General features: G+C 36.4%; 1 protein-coding gene across 4 annotated transcripts in view; it reads left to right on the top strand.

Moving 5' to 3' along the window:
- Nucleotides 1-21,035, top strand: part of DNAJC10 (DnaJ heat shock protein family (Hsp40) member C10) — a 57,346-nt gene that overhangs the window by 22,596 nt on the left and 13,715 nt on the right. For 2 of the 4 annotated variants that reach the window (XM_082397521.1, XM_082397520.1), the window contains 7 exons: nucleotides 6,805-6,848; nucleotides 7,497-7,634; nucleotides 10,712-10,801; nucleotides 11,581-11,694; nucleotides 13,240-13,354; nucleotides 18,166-18,293; nucleotides 18,594-18,710. In XM_082397521.1, coding sequence (XP_082253647.1) covers nucleotides 6,805-6,848; nucleotides 7,497-7,634; nucleotides 10,712-10,801; nucleotides 11,581-11,694; nucleotides 13,240-13,354; nucleotides 18,166-18,293; nucleotides 18,594-18,710 — 746 coding nt within the window. The remainder of the gene's footprint in view (nucleotides 1-6,804; nucleotides 6,849-7,496; nucleotides 7,635-10,711; nucleotides 10,802-11,580; nucleotides 11,695-13,239; nucleotides 13,355-18,165; nucleotides 18,294-18,593; nucleotides 18,711-21,035) is intronic. The other 2 variants (XM_082397522.1, XM_082397523.1) reach the window with 2 other exon arrangements.

Genomic DNA, 21,035 nt, shown 5'->3' with positions numbered 1-21,035 from the left:
CTCTTGTAACATTCTTTATTTTAAAGTCTATTTTATCTGATATGAGTATAGCTACTCCAGCTTTCTTTTGATTTCCATTTGCATGGAATATCTTTTTTCCATCCCCTCACTTTCAGTCTGTATGTGTCCCTAGGTCTGAAGTGGGTCTCTTGTAGACAGCATATATATGGGTCTTGTTTTTGTATCCATTCAGCCAGTCTGTGTGTTTTGGTTGGAGCATTTAATCCATTCACATTTAAGGTAATTATCGGTATGTGTGATCCTATGACCATTTTCTTAATTGTTGTGGGTTTGTTTTTGTAGGTCCTTTTCTTCTCTTGTGTTTCCCACTTAGAGAAGTTCCTTTAACATTTGTTGTAGAGCTGGTTTGGTGGTGCTGAATTCTCTTAGCTTTTGCTTGTCTGTAAAGCTGTTGGTTTCTCTATCGAATCTGAATGAGCTCCTTGCCGGGTAGAGTAATATTGGTTGTAGGTTCTTCCCTTTCATCACTTTAAGTATATCATTGCCACTCCCTTCTGGCTTGTACAGTTTCTGCTGAGAAATCAGCTTTTAACCTTGTGGGAGTTCCCTTGTATGTTATTTGTCATATTTCTCTTGTTGCTTTTAATCATTTTTCTTTGTCTTTAATTTTTGTCAGTTTGATTAGTATGTGTCTCAGCGTGTTTCTCATTGCGTTTCTCCTGCCTGGGACTCTCTGCACTTCCTGGACTTGGGTGGCTATTTCCTTTCCCATGTTAGGGAAGTTTTCAACTATAATCTCTTCAGATATTTTCTCTGGTCCTTTCTCTCTCTCTTCTCCTTCTGGGACCCCTATAATGCGAATGTTGTTGCGTTCAATGTTGTCCCGGAGGTCTCTTAGGCTGTCTTCATTTCTTTTCATTCTTTTTTCTTTATTCTGTTCCGTAGCAGTGAATTCCACCATTCTGTCTTCCAGGTCACTTATCCGTTCTTCTGCCTCAGTTATTCTGCTATCGATTCCTTCTAGTGTAGTTTTCATTTCAGTTATTGTATTGTTCATCTCTGTTTGTTTGTTCTTTAATTCTTCTAGGTCTTTGTTAAACATTTCTTGCATCTTCTTGATCTTTGCCTCCATTCTTTTTCCGAGGTCCTGGATCATTTTCACTATCATTATTCTGAATTCTTTTTCTGGAAGGTTGCCTATCTCCACTTCATTTAGTTGTTTTTCTGGGGGTTTTTCTTGTTCCTTCATCTGGTATATAGCCCTCTGCCTTTTCATCTTGTCTATCTTTCTGTGAATGTGGTTTTTGGTCCTCAGGCTGCAGGATTGTAGTTTTTCTTGTTTCTGCTGTCTGCCCTCTGGTGGATGAGGCTATCTAAGAGGCTTGATGGGAGGCTCTGGTGGTGGGTAGAGCTGACTGTTGCTGTGGCTGTCAGAGCTCAGCAAAACTTTAATCCACTTGACTGTTGATGGGTGGGGCTGGGTTCCCTCCCTGTTGGTTTTTTTGCCTGAGGCCACCCAACACTGGAGCCTACCTGGGCTCTTTGGTGGGGCTAATGATAGACTCTGGGCGGGCTCAGGCCAAGGAGTCCTTCCCAGAACTTCTGCTGCCAGTGTCCTTGTCCCTACGGTGAAACAGAGCCACCCCCCGCCTCTGCAGGAGACCTTCCAACACTAGCAGGTAGGTCTGGTTTTGTCTCCCCCAGGGTCACTGCTCCTTCCCCTGGGTCCCGATGCGCACACTATTTTGTGTGCACCCTCTAAGAGTGGGGTCTCTGTTTCCCGGAGTCCTGTCGAAGTCCTGCAGTCAGTTCCCACTAGGCCTCAAAGTTTGATTCTCTATGAATTCCTCCTCCCGTTGCCGGACCCCCAGGTTGGGAAGCCTGACGTGGGGCTCAGAACCTTCACTCCAGTGGGTGGACTTATGTTGTATAAGTGTTCTCCAGTCTGTGAGTCACCCACCCAGCAGTTATGGGATTTGATTTTACTGTGATTGCGCCCCTCCTACCGTCTCATTGTGGCTTCTCCTTTGTGTTTGGATGTGGGGTATCTTTTTTGGTGAGTTCCAGTGTCTTCCTGTCGATGATTGTCCAGCAGCTAGTTGTGATTCTGGTGTTCTCGCAAGATGGAGTGAGAACACGTCCTTCTACTCCGCCATCTTGGTTCCTCTATCTCTAGTTGCGTATGTATTAATTAGTATAATATCCTCTTCTTGTGTTGATTTCTTTATCATTATATAATGCCCTTCTTTGTCTTTTTTTTAATGGCCTTTGTCTTAAAGTCTATTTTGTTTGATATGAATATTGCTACTCCCACTTTCTTGTCATTCCCATTTGCCTGAAATATCATTTTCCTTCTCCTCACTTTCAGTCTGTGTGTGTCTTTTATCCTGAAGTAAGTCTCTTGTAGACAGCATATTTCAGGTTCTTGTTTTTTTTAATCCAATCAGCCACTCTTTTGATCAAAGCATTTCGTCTGTTGACATTTAAAGTAGTTGATAGGTTTGTACTTATTACCATTTTAATCCTTGTTTTCCAGGTGTTTTTGTAGTTCTTCTTTGTTTATTCTTTTTGTTTTTTCTTTTGGTCTGATGATTTTCTTTTGTTGTATGCGTGACTTCCTTTCTTTTTGCTCTTTGTGAATCTATTTTATGTTTTTGAGTTTTGGTTACCGTGGAATTTAGGTATGTTGACCTGTAACTCTATCTACTTGATGTAAACTGATAGTCATTCAATTCAAACACATTCTAAAAGGTGTACATTTTTTACTCCCCTCCCTGATACTTTGCAATTTTGATATCCTATCTTACATGTTTATACTTATCCTTTTATTTTTATTATAGAGTCGCTTTTACAATTTTTTTTGACTGTTTAGTCTACATACTAGCTTATTTAAGTGATCTTCAATTCTTACTATATATTTGCCTTGCCTATTTTGATTTTCTCTTTCCTATAGTTTCTTGCTCCTTTTCCATTTAGAGAAGACCCTTTCTTTCTTTTTTTTTTTTTTTTTTGGGTAAAGATACTTTTTAATGTAATTTTACGTTTTGAATAGGTGATATATTGGTGTGGTTCAAAGATTTAATAACATTAAAAGGTTTACAGTAAGCAGTCTTAATCTCCCCTTATTCCTGTCTACCCTGATTCCCATCTTTTATTTATTTGTTTGTTTGTTTGTTTATTTATTTTTGGCTGCATTGGGTCTGTGTTGCTGCGCGCAAGCTTTCTCTAGTTGCGGCGAGCGGGGGCTACTTGTGGTTGCGGTGCGCGGGCTTCTCACTGTGGTGGCTTAGAGAAGACCCTTTCTTTTAGGGTAGGTTTAGTATTACTGAATCTTTTCAGTTTTTGCTTGTCTGAGAAATTCTTTATCTCTCCTATTCTAAATGATAATCTTGCTGTATAGAGTATCCTAGGTTGCCGGTTTTTTCCTTTCAGAACTTTTAGTATATTATGCCACTCCCTTCTGGCCTGCAAATCAGCTGATAGCCTTATGGGGGTTCCCTTGTGATTAACTCTTTGTTTTTCTCTCGCTGCCTTTAGAATGCTCTTTTTGTCTTTAAGTTTTGCCATCTTAATTATGATACATCTTGTGGGTCTGTTCGGGTTCATCTTGTTTAGGACCCTTTGTGATTCTTGTACCTGGATATCTGTTTCCTTCTTTAGGTTTGGCAAATTTTCAGCCATAGTTTCTTCAAATAAGTTTTTGATCCCCTTCTCTCTCTCTTCTCCTTCTCAAACCCTTATTATGCATAGGTTGGCACATTTTATATTATTTTATAGATCTTGTAAGTTCCTTTCATTTTTGTTTTTTTCACTTGTCTTTGTCTGCTCTTCTGATTTGGTGATTTCTATTATTCTGTCTTCCAGCTTACTTATTCATTCTTCTGTGTCATTTAGTTAGCTGTACATTGTTTCTAGATTTCTTTTTATCTTAGAAATTGAATTAATTATCCATTTTTGATTTGTTCATCTTTATAGTGTCTAGTTCCTTGTTACAGTGATCTGCATTTATATTGATCTTTCTTAATTCATTTAGCGTTTTTATTACCACCTTTTTGAACTTGGGGTCTGGTAGACTGGTGAGCTCTGTTTCATTATTTGTTTCAGTGGATTTTTCTTGCTCTTTTAATTGGGAGTATTTCCTCTGCCTTTTCATTTTACTTAACTGTCTCTGTCTCTGAATTTAGGAGAAACGATTATCTATTATGGTCTTAAAGGGGTGTTTTTATGTGGTAGCATCCCTGTGTAGACTCTGTGTGTACGATGGCCACCAGCCATGTCTTTCTTCGGGGTATGCTGGTCGTTATCACCTATATAGGGGGTTTGGTTGGTTTTGGGGGATCTAAAGACTGTGCAGGGTGTGAGGCGGGACTTCCTCTTTGCTGCCTAGCTGTTGCCGCCCTGCCAGGGACAGGGTCTGCTCCCCAGCTGTTGGAGTAAATGCCCTGAGGGTCTGGCTCAATCAGGTTCCATTCCCCTTGAGTGGTGCCCTGCCCCCAAAGGAGGTGATTGCTGAAGCAAGTGAGGCCCATGTGCTCACAAAGGACCAGTACACCTCCTCTGTAGTCGTCCGAGGCTCCAGTCAGAACCAGCCCAAGGTCTCATCCCTTCTTCTGTTTATCCCAGATCTAGTGCAAGGCTGTGGTGTGGAGTGGGTGGGGCTGGGACATTCACTAGGCTGGGGCTGGGGGTTGGGGTGTAGTGGCTGCAGGAATTGAGGCGGCTGTGCTACCACCAGAGCACTGGGCTGACCCCGTGGCAGTCTTTTCCCAGGACCTGTCTGCCCCAGCTCCGAGGCTAAGCTGCTGTGTGGAGTGGGTGGAGCCAGAGCATCGGCTCCACTGGGAGGCAAACTGTGGGGTGCTCCTGCGGCACTACCTGAGCAAGTGCTGACAGTGGCCACTTCCACTCCACCCAGGTCACATCCCAGGACCCCCAGTCTGTCTCTGCATAGCTAGACCAAGTCTCCTCCCAGGGCTTGGTTGGCCCAAATCTAGCACTGGGCTGTGGTATGGAGTGAACGGGGCCGGGATGTTCAACCAGCTTGGATTGGGGAGTGTGGCGAAGTGGCAGCTGCCAGTGCAAAGCTCTCTCTGCCCTGATTTTTGGTAAACCAGCACATGTGTACTCCTCATGAGTAGAGTCTAGGCTCCTCTAGCCCTTCTGTCTGTCCCAGCAGTTCTCCCGGCAGCCAAGGGTGCTTGTCTCCTCCTTGCAGGACCCCAGGACTGGAATGCCCAGTCTGTGGCTCAACCCACTTGCTCCCCACATTGAGGGTCTGCCCATGGGGACCTTCTCTTCCTTTCAGATCCCTCTCAGGTGGGGGTCCCAACCCTATGCCTTTTCCATCCTACCTGGTTATATGGAAATCTTTCTTGCAGCCTTGGTTGTATAGGAGTTCTTCTGCCATTTTCCAGTTAGTTTTCCATGAGAATTGTTCCACATGTAGATGTATTTTTGGTATGTTGTCAGGGGAGGTGAGCTCTATGTCTTCCTACTCCACCATCTTGATCTCTCCTCTACAGTTATTAATTTCTTCAAGTATCATGTGGTTTATGTTCAACGGGCAAATTTTTCAGCTTAATTATACATACGGTAAATTATACCATCAGATAGCTACAAATGTTTTTGACACTTCGAAAAAATAATTAGTTGTTGACAGATACAACCCTCACAAAATAATAATTTTTTGCCGTTACTGACTTTCCCTCATATGTATTCATTTAAAAAATGTACATGTTTGCCTCATAAAAGTATATATTTGGGGGACTTCCCTGGTGGTCCAGTGGTTAAGACTCTGCACTCCCAATGCAGGGGACACAGGTTCAGTCCCAGGTTGGGGAACTAAGATCGCACATGTCATGTGCTGCGACCTTAAAAAAAAAAAAAAGTATATATTTGAAGATGATAACTTTCCGTTTCTAGGACCCTTTCCCCTAGTAAATTAAGTTGGAAGTTCAGTACCCTACACAAGCATAAACTGTATTCAAGCAATAAGATTGGTTAAAAATTGGTCCTAGTGTTAGAAAATATCCTAATTAATTAATGCATTTTCATATGTTTAATCCCAACATGGATCTTTTCCCCATACTTCACCTCTCAGCCTTTAGGCTGCTATGTTGGAAAGGTATTGCCTTGCAGCAAAAATCACCTAATCACCCTTAAACTTAGTCTGTCATTGAGGGGTTTTCTCTCATTTTGGCCTAATGCACATGTTTCTCTCCATTCCACACATAAGGAAAACTTTTAAAGCTTTCTGACATTATTTTACTTTTACCGTAGGTAGATTGATTTTACCTATCCCCGTGAGCTCTGTGATGCTGCATCTCCCTTTCTTCTAAATCTATCTCATTGTATCATAGCATTCATATTTATAGGACTTACATAAAAATAGTGAAGAAGCTATTCTAAGATTGTATTGTATTTTAAGGATTCTGCACATATTGTTATTTATCAAATAGGCATTACATTTTATTACCCCAAATCATGAGATCCGTTGGCTAAAGGGTACTGTTGATAGGAGGAGACATTTGAGAATAAGATCCTAAAGAGGTACTTGAAAGGGAATTCCTTCTTTTTTCTTTAGCTGGAAATCCTGAGAAACTAAGGGGAGAGAATAAAAGACTAAGGAGAGGGAAGGGAGGGGTAGGGAGAGAAAAGGGGACAGGGGGAGGGAGAAGAATGAGACATTGACCTCTATGTCTACCTAGTAAATAAAAGTCTCAGTATTTACCAGCACAGCCCAATTAATTGCCTAAGAATCAACATGATGGTTTGGGGGAACAGCAAATGAAAGTACAGACTTAAGCTGAAATTGCCTCATAAGTTTTTTTTTTCCCCCACCAGATTGTTTGACTTCACAGACACGTCTCAGGTTAAGTGGGATGTTGGTAAGCATCAATTACTTTGTAAAATTGTATCACCATGTTAAGAAACACATTTAAAAACTGATTCCAAATATTTTCTTTGGTGGTTTCTTAAACATTTATCTCACTTATTCGTAATCTTGCTTGTTTTCTGATAAATGTATTCATAGCTATAAGTTTCTTTCTAATTAATTAGCTGTGTTCAATACATTTTAACATGTGGTGCTTTCATTATCATTCACTCCTAAGTATTCCATTAGAGTTCCTCTTTAACCAGAAAGTTATATATTAGTGTTTTTGTCATTTCTAAACTTTATTTTTTGTCGTTTTGTTATTTTACTTATTTAGCTCTCATCATGTTATGGTCAGGGAGTGCCATCTGTGTGTTGTTGATACTTTAACACTATTGAAGCTGCCTTATGGGTTGGGAGTTTGCCACTTACGAAGATTGTTAATGTTCTGTGTGTGCTTGAAAATGTTTCCTATGTAAGGTGTAATTTTTATATATATTAGATTAAATTTATTAATCATGTTATTCAAATCTGCATCATTTTTTTAGTGTTCTTTTTAAAAGTTTAATTAATAGTAGAAAAGTTGTGTTTTTGCTAAATGTAAATCCTTTTAACTTTTTCTTCCACTTACAACACGATTTTTTGTTTTTTTCCATTTTAGGATGGTCTTGTTAATGTAGGATGGATGGACTGTGCCACCCAGGACAACCTTTGTAAAAGTTTGGACATTACAACAAGTACTACTGCATATTTTCCTCCTGGAGCCACTTTAAATAACAAAGAGAAAAGTGGTATTTTGGTATGAATCACTTTAATTTCTTTACACACACACGTATTCAAATACATCATTTTGTAAACAATGAGCAAAACAATGAACCAGTTTATATCATCTGATTATAGGACACTTAATTATTTAGAACAAATATTTCTGGGATTCTGTTTAATACTTCAGTTTATAAAGTTAAGCTATAAGGATTATTTTTAAACTGGCATAAACCATTACAGTTTTAAAAACCCAAAGGTATGGAATACATTCTTAGGTTAAATGAATATTTATTGGTTTCCATTAATGTTAAAATATAGATAATTGGTAGGTTTAGATGGAACCTGGTATCTGTTTTTTTAAAGCACCCTGTTTGATTCTGGTGTAAGCTCAGTTTGGCAACTGCTGGTGTGGTTCACATTCCTAATTTTATAAATGAGGAAACTGAGGTTCAAGATAGTTGTCAAGGAGCTGAGACAAATACTGGGATATCGGATAGGTCCCTAGAGAACCCACAAAGAAAAAAAGACTGATATAAGACAGACTACCTTTAGTTTTCTTTTCTGTATTTTAATTTTTCCTTTTTTGGTATTGACAAGATTACACATATTCATTACAGAAATTCATATTTGGTATATAAATGTATAAAGAAAGATACAAAGTTCATTAAAATTAAATCACCCATAGGCAAGCACCATCAAATCTTGGTACATACCCTTCCAGGTCTCTACCTATATGTACATACAATTATGACTTCATGCAGACAACTCACCAGTTTTGTCTTTGGCCCAGACATGGATATTCTCCAGCCCATGCAGTATTTCCCCTGGGATATTAATTGATGTCTTGAACTTAGATCTGTAACTAAACTCCTCATATTTCCCCATACGTCTGCTGTACCCAGTTTTTCCCCATCTCAGTTGATGAAAACTTCATCTTTTATCATTAAGGCCAAACACTTTGGGAGTCATTCTTGACCCCTCTTTTTCTCATACCATATAACCTATACCGTATTCATCAGGGAAATCTGTGGCTCTGTCTTTAAAATCTTTCCATAATCCACCTCCATTGCACTTATCCCCTTATAACATACACTGTAATTTACTTATTTATTTACTCTTTCATTATTTTTCTTCTGCAGTAAATTTTAAGTTTGGATTTTCCATTGATGTATCCCAAATGCCTAGAAGAATATCTGGCACATAAGTACTATATATAGTGCCTACTTATGTGCCTTATATTGTGTGTGTGTGTGTCCCTGAATAGTAGTATATACAATAATTCCTATAAATATACACATCAATCAAAAATACATCAACAATTCCTGAATAGTAATCCATTGACTAAATGTAACATACTGAGTTTAATCAGTCCTCTCTTGATAGATATTTGTTACTACTTTTTCATGATTGTAAGCAGTGTTGTAATGACTATCTTGTTCACCTTTGTGCGCTTCTTCCGTTACCTGTTCAGAATGAGATGGCTGCAGCAATTTTAAATTCAATTCATATTGCCAGAATGCCCAGAAAAGTTGGGTTTATTTACACTGTGCCATTAGCTCATGAGGATTGCCTGTACCCTGGCCATCACTTAATATAGGCTCCTGCCTTCAGTACTACAATCTCATATTTCAGTGAGGTCTTTGGGCTTTTTGATATAAAACAGCAAGCTCGTATATGATCTTAGGAAATATAAATGAGTGATATTAGAAATGTGACAACACAGAGTGACAAATTAAAAGTCCCTGTCCCTCCTAAAAGCATTCAAGTTTTAAAAAATGTAAAACACTATGCCAGCTAAATATGTCTGGCAGGTGAAATTCAGAGGCTGGACAGTACCCTTCTAGATGTAACTGCCAAATTTTACTCTAAAACAAACAGGTTTATAAGGAGGTTCTACTGGATTTATAACTTACATATTTATATAAGCTGCTATGGGAGTATTTTTAGTAAAATCTTCATGAATGTGACTAAAGTGAATGAGCTTATAGTACTGAGACATGAAAGTCCTCTGTTTTGGCCTTTTAAGCCCTTTGGTAACAAGTTATTTCATAGATTTTTGAGAATATGCTATAGATTTTTTTTAAGCTGAAAATCTGAGTTTTCTGTTCTTATGTTATAGACATTGTTTCTATTGATTATTCTCATGTCGAACACAAGTAAACTGTGAATACAGTGGTAGTTCCTACAAGTTTTTAATGGAGTTTTAGATCTTTCAAGTAATATATGAATTTCAAACAAATAGTTTATTATAATTAAAGATATACAATAAACTGTTTCATCAACCCCTGTATAAATTTTCTTGATGTAACTATTGCTGCACTCTTTGTAATAGCAGCTGCTTCCATGAGAATTAGAAGAGCAAAGAGAGTTCTATGAGAAAAATAGGCTGAGGATAAAATATGGACAGAAATAAAGAAGGTTTGTTAGAATCGAGATGTGTCTATTTCAGTTGTTTTGTTTTAAGTAAGAGACCTAGATCTAAAATATATTTAATTTAAAATATATCTCTTATATATATACATTTTACTCTGTAAAACTCCTAAGTGGTTTGGTTTTGGCACATTATTTCTAAAAATCTCTATAATAGACAAAGTCCATTCCAGTTTTCCAATAATAAGTTTTTCTTAATTCCTATTAATTATTGATTGGGGTATGAAGCATCTTAGATCACCAAATATTCTAGTGTTTTAACAATTTTTAAAGAATTCGTAAAGCATTGGCATTCTGTAAAACATGTTAGCATTAAAATTAAATTGAACATACCATAGATTTTTCCCAGTGAGCCAGAGGTCACTCCAGGTTATTTTGAGGATTATCATAGAATATGCCGCACAGTTAATAGAAAATTCCAGGTAATGAAACACCTAATAATGAAATATATTTTACATCACTATTTTTTAAAGAAACAACCCAGTTTAATAATTGCCACAATATGATATACTGTCTTTTTTTTTTTTGGAAAAGGACAACATTTAGGATAATTAGCTTAAAAACTGTGTAACTTCTATGATTTTTTCCCTTAAAAGTTCTTTCTCTGAAAACTGAAAAACTAAGACACTAAAATAAGTGAACGTTGATTAAAAAGATTACAATATGATTCTCTTATTCTAGTTTCTTAATTCATTGGATGCTAAAGAAATATATTTGGAAATAATGCATAACCTTCCAGATTTTGAACTACTTTCGGCAAACACACTAGAGGTAATATTTTTTTTAATAATAAATAGTATTAAATGTTGGTAACATTTCAGATCTTAACATTTTAAAATCAGCATTTGTTTTATTCATTTTGGAGAAGAAGTAGCAGTTTCAAAGGATTTATATATATATCAGTTGGTTCTAGGTTGAACTCTAATGCCAGGGTTGCTGGCGTTGCAGCTTCAGTGTGGATCTGTAGTTTTGGAAACCTAACTAGTCCTGAAGGTAGGCCGCAGGAGGTGCACCAGAAAAGGCAAGATTTTGATCACAAAGCAACTTTGGATCTAATTTGGAACTCTTTGTTCTCACTTACAGAACTATCTGTATTGTTCACTGAGAATTAAGAAGCAACTTTAGAAATATTCAGTTTGTAGTAGAATCAGTTATTTTTTTCTACTTTTTGATCCCAGAGTGTTCTAAGTCTATATCCCTACCAAACTTTTTGTTAAACCTGAAGAAATCTGACTTCCCCACCTTTCAGCTTTTTGGCTCTGTGTTGTTGAAATGATACTTTTTCCTGGCACAGTCATCGTCTTTAAGATTTTATGATTTAATGACTCTTTTCTTTGTGTAATATTATATAATTGATTTATATAGCATTATTCCAAATAAACTACAAAATAAGAATATGACTGGGTCTGAATTTTAGACAATATTTTGAAGTAATGGGTAGGATAGTTAAAATTAAGTCAAAGAAATAGAAATTATTGATAGAACTCTTAGGATTTCCCATCTCTGATGTTTCTTTTCCTTTATCACTTTCTTCTTTAATCACTTTTAAGGATCGTTTGGCTCATCATCGGTGGCTCTTATTTTTTCATTTTGGAAAAAATGAAAATTCAAATGATCCTGAGTTGAAGAAACTAAAAACTCTACTTAAAAATGAACATATTCAAGTAAGAAAAGTGTATTCTGCCTAGCCTTCTGCTTATGTGCTTTCTTCTTAATTTAGTACATAAAGTTAATGTTTTAAATAACATAAAAATGTGTATTTGAAATTCTAGGTTAAGAAACCCCTAAATGCCTTTGTTCTTCTGTTGCATTTTCTTTTTTCTATTAAAAGTTAAAATGATATCCGAAAAAGGTTAACCTTCATTTCTCTTGGGTAGTTGTTGTGTGATAAATCCGTATGATAGTTTTTCTGGAATGCATACTATAGAATAGGATATCTTTCCCTTTTTTAAATTCTTATTTCTTTATGTAAGTAATTTCATATTCATTATTTTAAATTAAGATATATAAATAAGCACAAAAATGAATTACAGTAGAATGCCTAAAAATTATCCACATTTTCTCCACTGTTAATAAACCTACTAAGAATTTACTGTTATAATAACCTTTCAAGCTTTTTAAGTGTGGGCATATGTATGTGTGTGCACATATATGCATATTGTAATGGCCATTGTAATAGACACACATGTAAATTTATATGTATGCTTTTTAATCAAATTAGATTCACTAAATTCTCTTTTGTAAAATTTTCCATTTAGTGATATAAATTTTTCCACATACCAGTGTAATATATATGTGTATATGTGTATGTATATGTAAATGTATCGGTCATCATCCTAAAGACCAAGCAGTATTTCACTGTATGGTTACATCATTATTGTTAGACAAATCCTCTTTTACTGGTGACTTTGTTTCCATTTTTATATCAAAAAGATATACTGCAAAAATGCAGTATGAGGAATTTTTTGAACCAAGGTTATATATTTTCTTCAAAGTTTTTTATCCTCATTACCAGAGTCTTCCAGAAAGTTTATTTCAGTTTATATTCTTACTGACAGCATGTAAGTGACCATTTCTCTATACCAGTGCCAGCCCTGGTATTATCATTCTTTATAATTAGCACTGTTCTGATAGGCCAAAAGTGATTTGTTAATAATACTCATTTTCATTTATTTGCTTTCTACTTTATTATCCATGTATGTCTCTGGCCCATTTTCTTTTTCCTGATAGGATGTTCATCTTTTTATTTCTTAATAGATCCTTTGTCTTAAATGCTACAAATATTTTTTTTGGTTTATCATTTGCCCACTGGGTTTTTTTCCCATACCGTATGAAAATGTGAACCTTTTTCTTTATTATTTCTGCTTGTAGGGTCTCTCTTAAGACATTCTCTCTTTCTCCCACCCCAAGATTATATAAATATTCTCTACATTTTTAGAAGGGTGGGTTTCTAAACAACTCAATATTTTCTTGGAAATTTCCTCTCAGGTTTTTGAAATCTCTAGGAGGCATTTTTTTTTTATAACTAAATATAGTTTCAGTGTTAAATGTAAATTAATGATTTCTGTCTCTTACTTTCATGGTCCATTAACTTCTGTTTAGAAGCTGTGTTGTTATAGCAATGTAATTTTTGGAGTATCCTTATGAATATTTAACTGAATGGGTAAGATTTTATTTTCAACGGATTAAACCTTCTCTTTATACTTTAGGTTGGCAAGTTTGACTGTTCCTCTGCACCAGACATCTGTAGTAATCTCTATGTTTTTCAGCCATGTCTAGCAGTATTTAAAGGACAAGGAACTAAGGAATTTGAAATTCATCACGGTAAGAAGGGAAAAAGTGATAAAAATTTCTAGATTTTCAAATAGTAATTCTTAATTCTACTTTTTAACCTTGTTTTATATGGACATGATTATGAAAAATAACTTTGCTCTCATTTATTAGTAAATTTGTTTCTTGTGGGGAAAGATATTTTGAATTAAATATAGTTGTTTTATCTTCTTTACTCTTTAAAATAAATCCATTTTTTCTCCCCAATATTTTGATCACTGTTTCAGCAAGGGCTCTGATGACTTGTCAGGCTAGTAAGTAATTTCAGGGTTTGTCTTGTTGACAAAAATAAGAAACATCTAGTTTCCATTTCAGTGTGCCAAATGTAGCATCTCAATCATTATGGGCAATTTCTAGACATTGTTTTGGATTTTTCAAACACTGGATGACCAGATATCTCCATTAACTGCTTTGTTATCTCTCTTGAATTTATATTTCTGCATTTCACCTTGTTTGGGACTTTAGCCCTGCATCATGAAAGTACAGTTCCAGTTCCTAGGGTTTGGAACACAACATTGTCCCTGTCCTGAAAAAGGTCAAATGTAGCAAAAGAGAGACATAAACTACTGACTGTAACACAGTCAGTAAATAACAGATATTGATAACTATGCCTGTTACATGACAAGCAGTCTTCTAGGTGTTAGGAATGCAAAATTATAAGACATGGACTCTGCTCTCAAGAAGCTTAAAATATCATCTAGTGGTGGGTGAGAGGAGGGAGAGTTATAAGAAAATATGAAAAACATTGTAATAGTCATTATGTATAAATTATAAGATAAAATAAAGAGACTTTTGCATAGTATAGGTCAGGAGGTGATCTTTGAATTAAAATGACATTTGAATACTCAATTTCCCAAAGCAAATAAGAGAAAAACAAGTGAGGCCCTGTAGACTGAAGGAATTCTGTGAGCAAAGACTTGACAAGATAAACTTAACAGTAACTACTGTTTATTCAGTATCTTTTATAAATCAGATGTTTTTCTAAAAGAATTTGCATATTGTGCATATCCATTTTTATCTTCACAACAACCCAGCAAGGGAGAAAACTGAGGCTCAGAAAGATAAAGTAACTTGCCCATGACAACTAGTAATTGGTCAAGGTAGATTTTGTATCCAAATGTGTCTGACTCCAAAGCGTAGGCTTATAGCCACGCTAAACTATGCCACCTCCTGAAAGTGCTGGAAATGACCCAAGTTTTAATAATGGAGTTCTGTTCTTTTTCACCTCTGAAATATTTCTCATAGATTCCCCCTCGCTGCCTTATTTCAGGTCCATTATCTCCTTCATCTTCTTTAATATTCTCCAATATAATTGTCTCATAGCATTTTCTCTTTACAATTAATTACTTGTTTTATTTGCAGATTTATTACCCTGGAATACCTAGAACATTCACGTGTCACTTTTTTGCCTTGAATCTCCTGATCTCTTTTAGAATAAACTTCAGATTCCTTAGCATAGGAGCAATGACTTTGTCTGTCTTGCTCACCACTGTACTTCCAGCACCTAGGATGCTGGTGCATAGTAGCTCAGTAAATAATTGTTAAATTAATAGGGTACATTCACTATCTGCCTCTGCCTCATCTTCCTCTGCCTCATCTCCTACCTCTCTACCCCTCCCAATAATCTTAGCTCCGCTACTTGTGGATCACTGAAAATATGTTCTTTCACTCCTGTGCCTTTACACAAGATTTTTTTCTTCCTCCTGCATTGTAGTCATTTCTTCTTGCCCCTCAAAATATTTAGCAAACTCCAAGTCACCCTTCAAAACTTTGCATAAAGCATTTTCTCCCTGTAATATACCGTGAATACCCAAGTACTTCCTTTCGTATGTTGTCACTAACTTTATAGCATAACTTGTATTATTTCTTTGGATTTAAATAGGTATTGAGTATTGGATTTAAATAGGTGTTTATTATGAACATTATGAACTAGTAGAGAAAACAGACAAGTAGATGGGCAACTTTTAAAATGTCTGAAGTGAGGAGTATTATCTATGTCTGAGTAATAAATTACCCCAAAACTTAGCAGCTTAAAACAACAAACATTTATTAACTCACACAGTTTCTGGTGTTCAGGAATCTGAGAACAGCTTAGCTGAGTGGTCTGGCTCAGGTTTTCTCATGAGGTTGCAGTCAGGGTGGGTAAGGACTACAGTCATCTGAAGGTTAGACTGAGGCTGGCAGATTTGGTTCTAAGCTGACTCATGGCATAGTCAGGAGGCCTCAGTTCCTTACCAGGTGGGACTCTCTGTACAGCTACTTACTTCTCTCAGAATGAATTATCAGAGAGAGAGAGAGACACACACACACTCACACACAGAAGCAGTGATAATCTGATCTCAGATAATATAAACCGTCACATCCACCATATCCTATTGGTCACATACACCAACGCTGGTACAGCAATGGTATGAGTACCTGAGGTAGGGATCATTGGGGGCTATCTTGGAGACTGACTACCATAAGAGATAAGTATGGGTTGCACTTAGGCAGAACATATAGATGGAATAATTTTCTGAGGTTAGAGAAAGCAAGCTCTTCATTGAGATCTAAAGTAGAAGTAGTGGTTATACAAATAAAGAGGTGTTAAACACATTCCAAGCCCAGGAACCATCAAATGTATTCATGGACTCTGAAATAAAAGGGTACCTCATTCATTCTTAGAAAGCAAGAATTTCAGGATAACTGGAATGTTGAGTGTGGAAAGGAATGAGACTTGAGGCTTGAGAGGGCACCAGGGGTCCAAATTCTGTGTTTCCTCTGTCAGGTAAAGTAATTTGGACTCTATCCTGGAGGCAAAGCAGAGGGATTCGTGGATTTAAGCAGAGATATGATTTAACTAGTTCTACATTTTAGAAAGGCGACTGGCTGCCTAGAATGGATAGAAACAAAAATTGGATGAAGGGAGAGCAGGTAGAAGTCTGATGCAGTCATTTATGTAAGAGGAGATGGCTACCTTATCTAAATAGTGGTAATGTGGATGAAAAGAAGTGGACAGAGTTTTTAAATACCAAGAATACAAAATCAGTATAACTTGATGATTGTGGGGGTTTTTGGGGGGATTTTTTGTTTTTTGTGTGTGTGTGTATGTGTCTTTTTTGGCTGCATTGGGTCTTCGTTGCTATGCACGGGCTTTCTCTAGTTGCAGTGAGCGGGGACTACTCTTCATTGCAGTGCGCGGGCTTCTCATTACAGTGGCTTCTCTTGTTGTGGAGCACCGGCTCTAGGGCGTGCAGGCTTCAGTAGTTGTGGCTCGCGGGCTCCAGAGCGCAGGCTCAGTAGTTGTGGCGCACGGGCTTAGTTGCTCCGCAGCATGTGGGATCTTCCTGGACCAGGGATCGAACCTGTGTCCCCTGCATTGGGAGGCGGATTCTCAACCACTGTGCCACCAGGGAAGCCCCAGTGATTGTGTTTAGATGTAGGGGAATAAGAAAAGGAAACCCAAGCTTCTGACTTGGTGAATTGGCAACTGTGAGTGACTGATTGCACCATTCTGTGAGGAAGAGAACACTGGGGGAGGAGGTGCCACGGAGTAGACACCCCCAGTTCACAGTTGAATATAGGCCTGGTCCTTAGGAGAAGAGTTTGGGCTAAAACTGTAGATACAAATGATCATCATATCAATGGTAATTGAAGCCTTGGGTGAGTATGAGCTTGTCAAAAGTGCATAGAGAGACAAAATCAGGGCTCTATGGGTCACTTTTAAGGGACTGTCAAAGATAGAATTCATGAAGCAATTCAAGCAGCAGCAGCTAAAGAGTGAGAAAAAAGCAGGAGAATGTGGTGTCATTTATCACTCTATTTAAATATTTATGAAAATCTCTCTCTCTCTCTTCTACTGGCCTGTGAACTCCTTAAGGAGAAGGTCTGTATCTTTTTTAATTTTGCATGCACTATGGCATTTAAAACAGGACCTGACACATAATATGTGCTTGACTTCATATTGACTATCGAGTGAATAAATCAGAGGGCACATGGGAAAATGGACTATGTGCTGGTCCTAAGAAAGCTATTATTTGCCAAGCCAAGGAGTATATTCTTTAGGCAGTGGTCTTTAAGCAAGGGGACAACATGATCAGATGAATGTTTTTTTTTAACTTGCCTGTGGTAGCAATGTAGAAAATGAATTAGTTAAGGAAGGCAGAACAGAAAGACCAGCTTGGTTATTTCAGTAGGTCAGACTAAATTTAGGCAGTAGCCTAAATTGGGGTTGGAGATGGTAAGAGATGGAGCTATGATACAAGGGCAAAGAAAGAAGGCAAGAATAACTCTGGGAAATCTTATTTAGGCACCTAGTGGATGATTATGCCATTGCCAAGGTAGGGAAGGTGAGAAAAGGAGCAAGTTTAGGGGAAAATAGCTCAACTTCAATTTGGATATATTTTGTTTAAAATGTTTATATGACATCCAGGTAAATATTTCCACTGGGCAGTTGGTAATACAGGTTTTGAATTCATAAGAGAAGTCTAGGTTGAAGAAACAGATTTAAGAGGCTATAACAGTAGTTCAGGTAAGCAAAAAGAACTCAACACTGCAAGGAAATTATTCTGCCTCTGAGGATGAAGGAACTTTTCAAAGAGATCTTGACATTTTATCTGATCCTCTAAGAAACAGAGTAAAGGAAAGGTTTCTCCTGGCAGAGCAAACCTATGTGTATATAGTATACAGAACACTAAAACCTCAACAAAATCAATTTGTTAGTAAGTTTATCTTCTCTTTAATATTTCAAGTACAAAAGCTTTGAAATGTTTCTATGGATAAAAAGACAATGTAGATTTTAATTTTTCTCTTTCTCTGTTTCAAAGGAAAGAAGATTCTTTATGATATACTTGCCTTTGCCAAAGAAAGTGTTAATTCTCATGTTACCACACTGGGACCTCAGAATTTTCCTGCCAATGACAAAGAACCATGGCTAGTTGATTTTTTTGCCCCTGTAAGTTATGTTTATCTGTCAGATTTCGATATTGTCATTTTCTCTTGTCACAGCCAAAAAAATTTTCTGGGTAGCCTTGAACCATGAATATTAGAATCATGTTACTCAGTTTGGCCTCTGTCACATATTACTTCTAAGAAAGGCTGATATACTTGCCCCTCCCCTCCAAGGACTGAGAATATAAATGCATAAGATTTGTAACTAAGTATGGTTTGTCTTACTTAGCATTTGCTTGTAAAAATGGTGTGTGTTTTTTTGTTTCATTTGGCTCAGTGCTTATGAATATTTTTTCTTTCATAGTGGTGTCCACCATGTCGAGCTTTATTGCCAGAGTTACGAAAAGCATCAAAGCATCTTTACGGTCAGCTTAAGTTTGGTACATTAGATTGTACAGTTCACGAGGGACTCTGTAACATGGTAAGGCAAAGTACAAAAAATTTATTCTAATTAATGTTTTTGTAAAATGTTTTGGCAGCCTAATGTTAAAGCAATAAAATAACTTTCAAATGTACATCTAACATTTAGAGTAGTAACAAATTATTTAAAGAAATAACTTCAACAAAATGATATAAAATTATGATTGGACTAAATGTAAATAGATAATATGTGGTTCAATGTAGACAGGGTCTTATTTATGAAACTCAGAAAAATATTTAGTTGACTTGATAAAATACATGATTATTCGATTTTCAATTATTTAAGATTTTTTTTAACTTAATATTACCTTTTGGTGGTATATAGTTTTTATTCTTTGTCTTTTAAGTGTAGTTAATAGAAATTAAATGAGCTTCTTAACTTTTGTTTACATACAAAATATTATCTTAGGTTAATACTCTTCAGTTTAGGAAGAACTAGAAATTATAAAATATCCTTGGGGAAAAAAAAAACCTAAATCAAATCAAGCCTCCAGATATCAGTGTATAGGAAATCCAATGACAGAGGAACATGTCAAGTGACACCAGGTACATACAATCTTCAAGTCCCAGCATGTAGAGAACTTTACAGGACAAACACCAGTTTATTGGATATATACATTGAAAGAAGGAAAAAAGAGATGAAAAAGACTTACAAGACATATCATTCAAATGCAGTGTCTAGGCCTTGTTTGGATGCAGTTCAAATAAACTAACTCCAGAAAAAAAAAAATAGAGATAATTGGGGAAACTTGAACACTGGGTATCTGATGATTTTCAGTAATTATTATGATGAAGATATACAGATGGCCAACAGGCATATGAAAAGATGCTCAACTCACTAATTATTAGAGAAATGCAAATTAAAACCATAATGAGGTATCACCTCATACCAGTCAAAATGGCTGTCATCAAAAAGTCTACAAACAATAATAAATGCTGGAGAGGGTGTGGAGAAAAGGAAACCCTCGTACACTGTTGGTGAGGATATAAATTGGTGCAGCCACTATGGAAAACAGTATGAAGTTTCCTTAAAAAAGTAAAAATAGAGCTGCCATATGATCCAGCAATCCCACTCCTGGATATATATCCGGAAAAAGCAAAAACTAATTTGAGGAGATATGTGCACCCTGGTGTTCACAGCAGCACTATTTACAATAGCCAAGACATGGAAACAACCCAAGTGCCCATCAACAGACAGTTGGCTTAAGAAGATGTGTGTGTATAATGAAATATTACTCAGCCATTAAAAAGAATGAAATATTGCCATTTTCAGCAACATGGATGGACCTAGAGAGTACTATAGTGAAGTCAGTCAGACAGAGAAAGCCAAATATTATGTGAAATCACCTACGTGTGGAATCTAAAAAAATACGAATGTATATACACAAAACAGAAACAGGCTCACAGAAACTTACCGTTACCAAAGCTTGCGAGGGGGACAGATAGGGGTATGGGATTAACAGATACACACTACTTACTATACATAAAACAGATAAGCAACAAAGACTTACTATATAGCACAGGGAATTATATTCAATATCTTGTAATAAGCTCTAGTGGAAAATAATCTGAAATATATATATATAAAACTGAATCATTTTGCTGTACAATTGAAACTAAAACAATATTGTAAATCAACTATACCTCAATTTTTTTAAAAAAAGAATGTGTTTTAAAAACAATAGAAGTAAATGTAGGGTGAAATCTTTATGCATCTGTGTGAGGAATAATTTCATTCCACACAGACATGCATGCCTGTGTAGGCACACATACACTAAGGATAAAAATTATGAATGGGAATGAATTTGGCTACGTTAAATGTTAAAACCATTGCCAAAGAAAGAGACATTATAAAGTCAAAGCAAACAACAGACTGAGGAAATATTTGCAGCACATATAACTGACAAAACCTTACTGTCCAGAATATTTAAAGACTACAAATCAATTTTTTTTAAGTAGAAGAAAAATGAGAAAGTGTACAGACATTTTGTAAAGGAGGAAATTCAATAAATATGGAAAATGTTCGACTTCGCTAGTCATCAAGAAAGTACAAATTATAGCAATAGTCATACACCCTCCCTATCCATCAAATTTTTTTAAAATTTAGCTGACAATAGCAAGTACATGAATAAATAAATTATCCAGTCACAGAGTGGAATAACCATAGAGGACTTAAAACTAGATCTGTCTTTACCGGCATGGGTAAATCTCAAGAATATAATGAAAAAAGCAGGTTGCAGAATAGTATAGAGTATGATGAAATTATAGAAAGTTTATTTATAAGTGCTGAAACATTACAATATACTGCTTAGGGATACATATGCAT

Source organism: Balaenoptera borealis (genome assembly GCF_965194805.1).
Source record: "Balaenoptera borealis genome assembly, chromosome: 6".
Lineage (NCBI taxonomy): Eukaryota > Metazoa > Chordata > Mammalia > Artiodactyla > Balaenopteridae > Balaenoptera > Balaenoptera borealis.
Note: the sequence above shows the minus strand (reverse complement) of the source record. Positions and strands in the feature narration are given on the sequence as shown.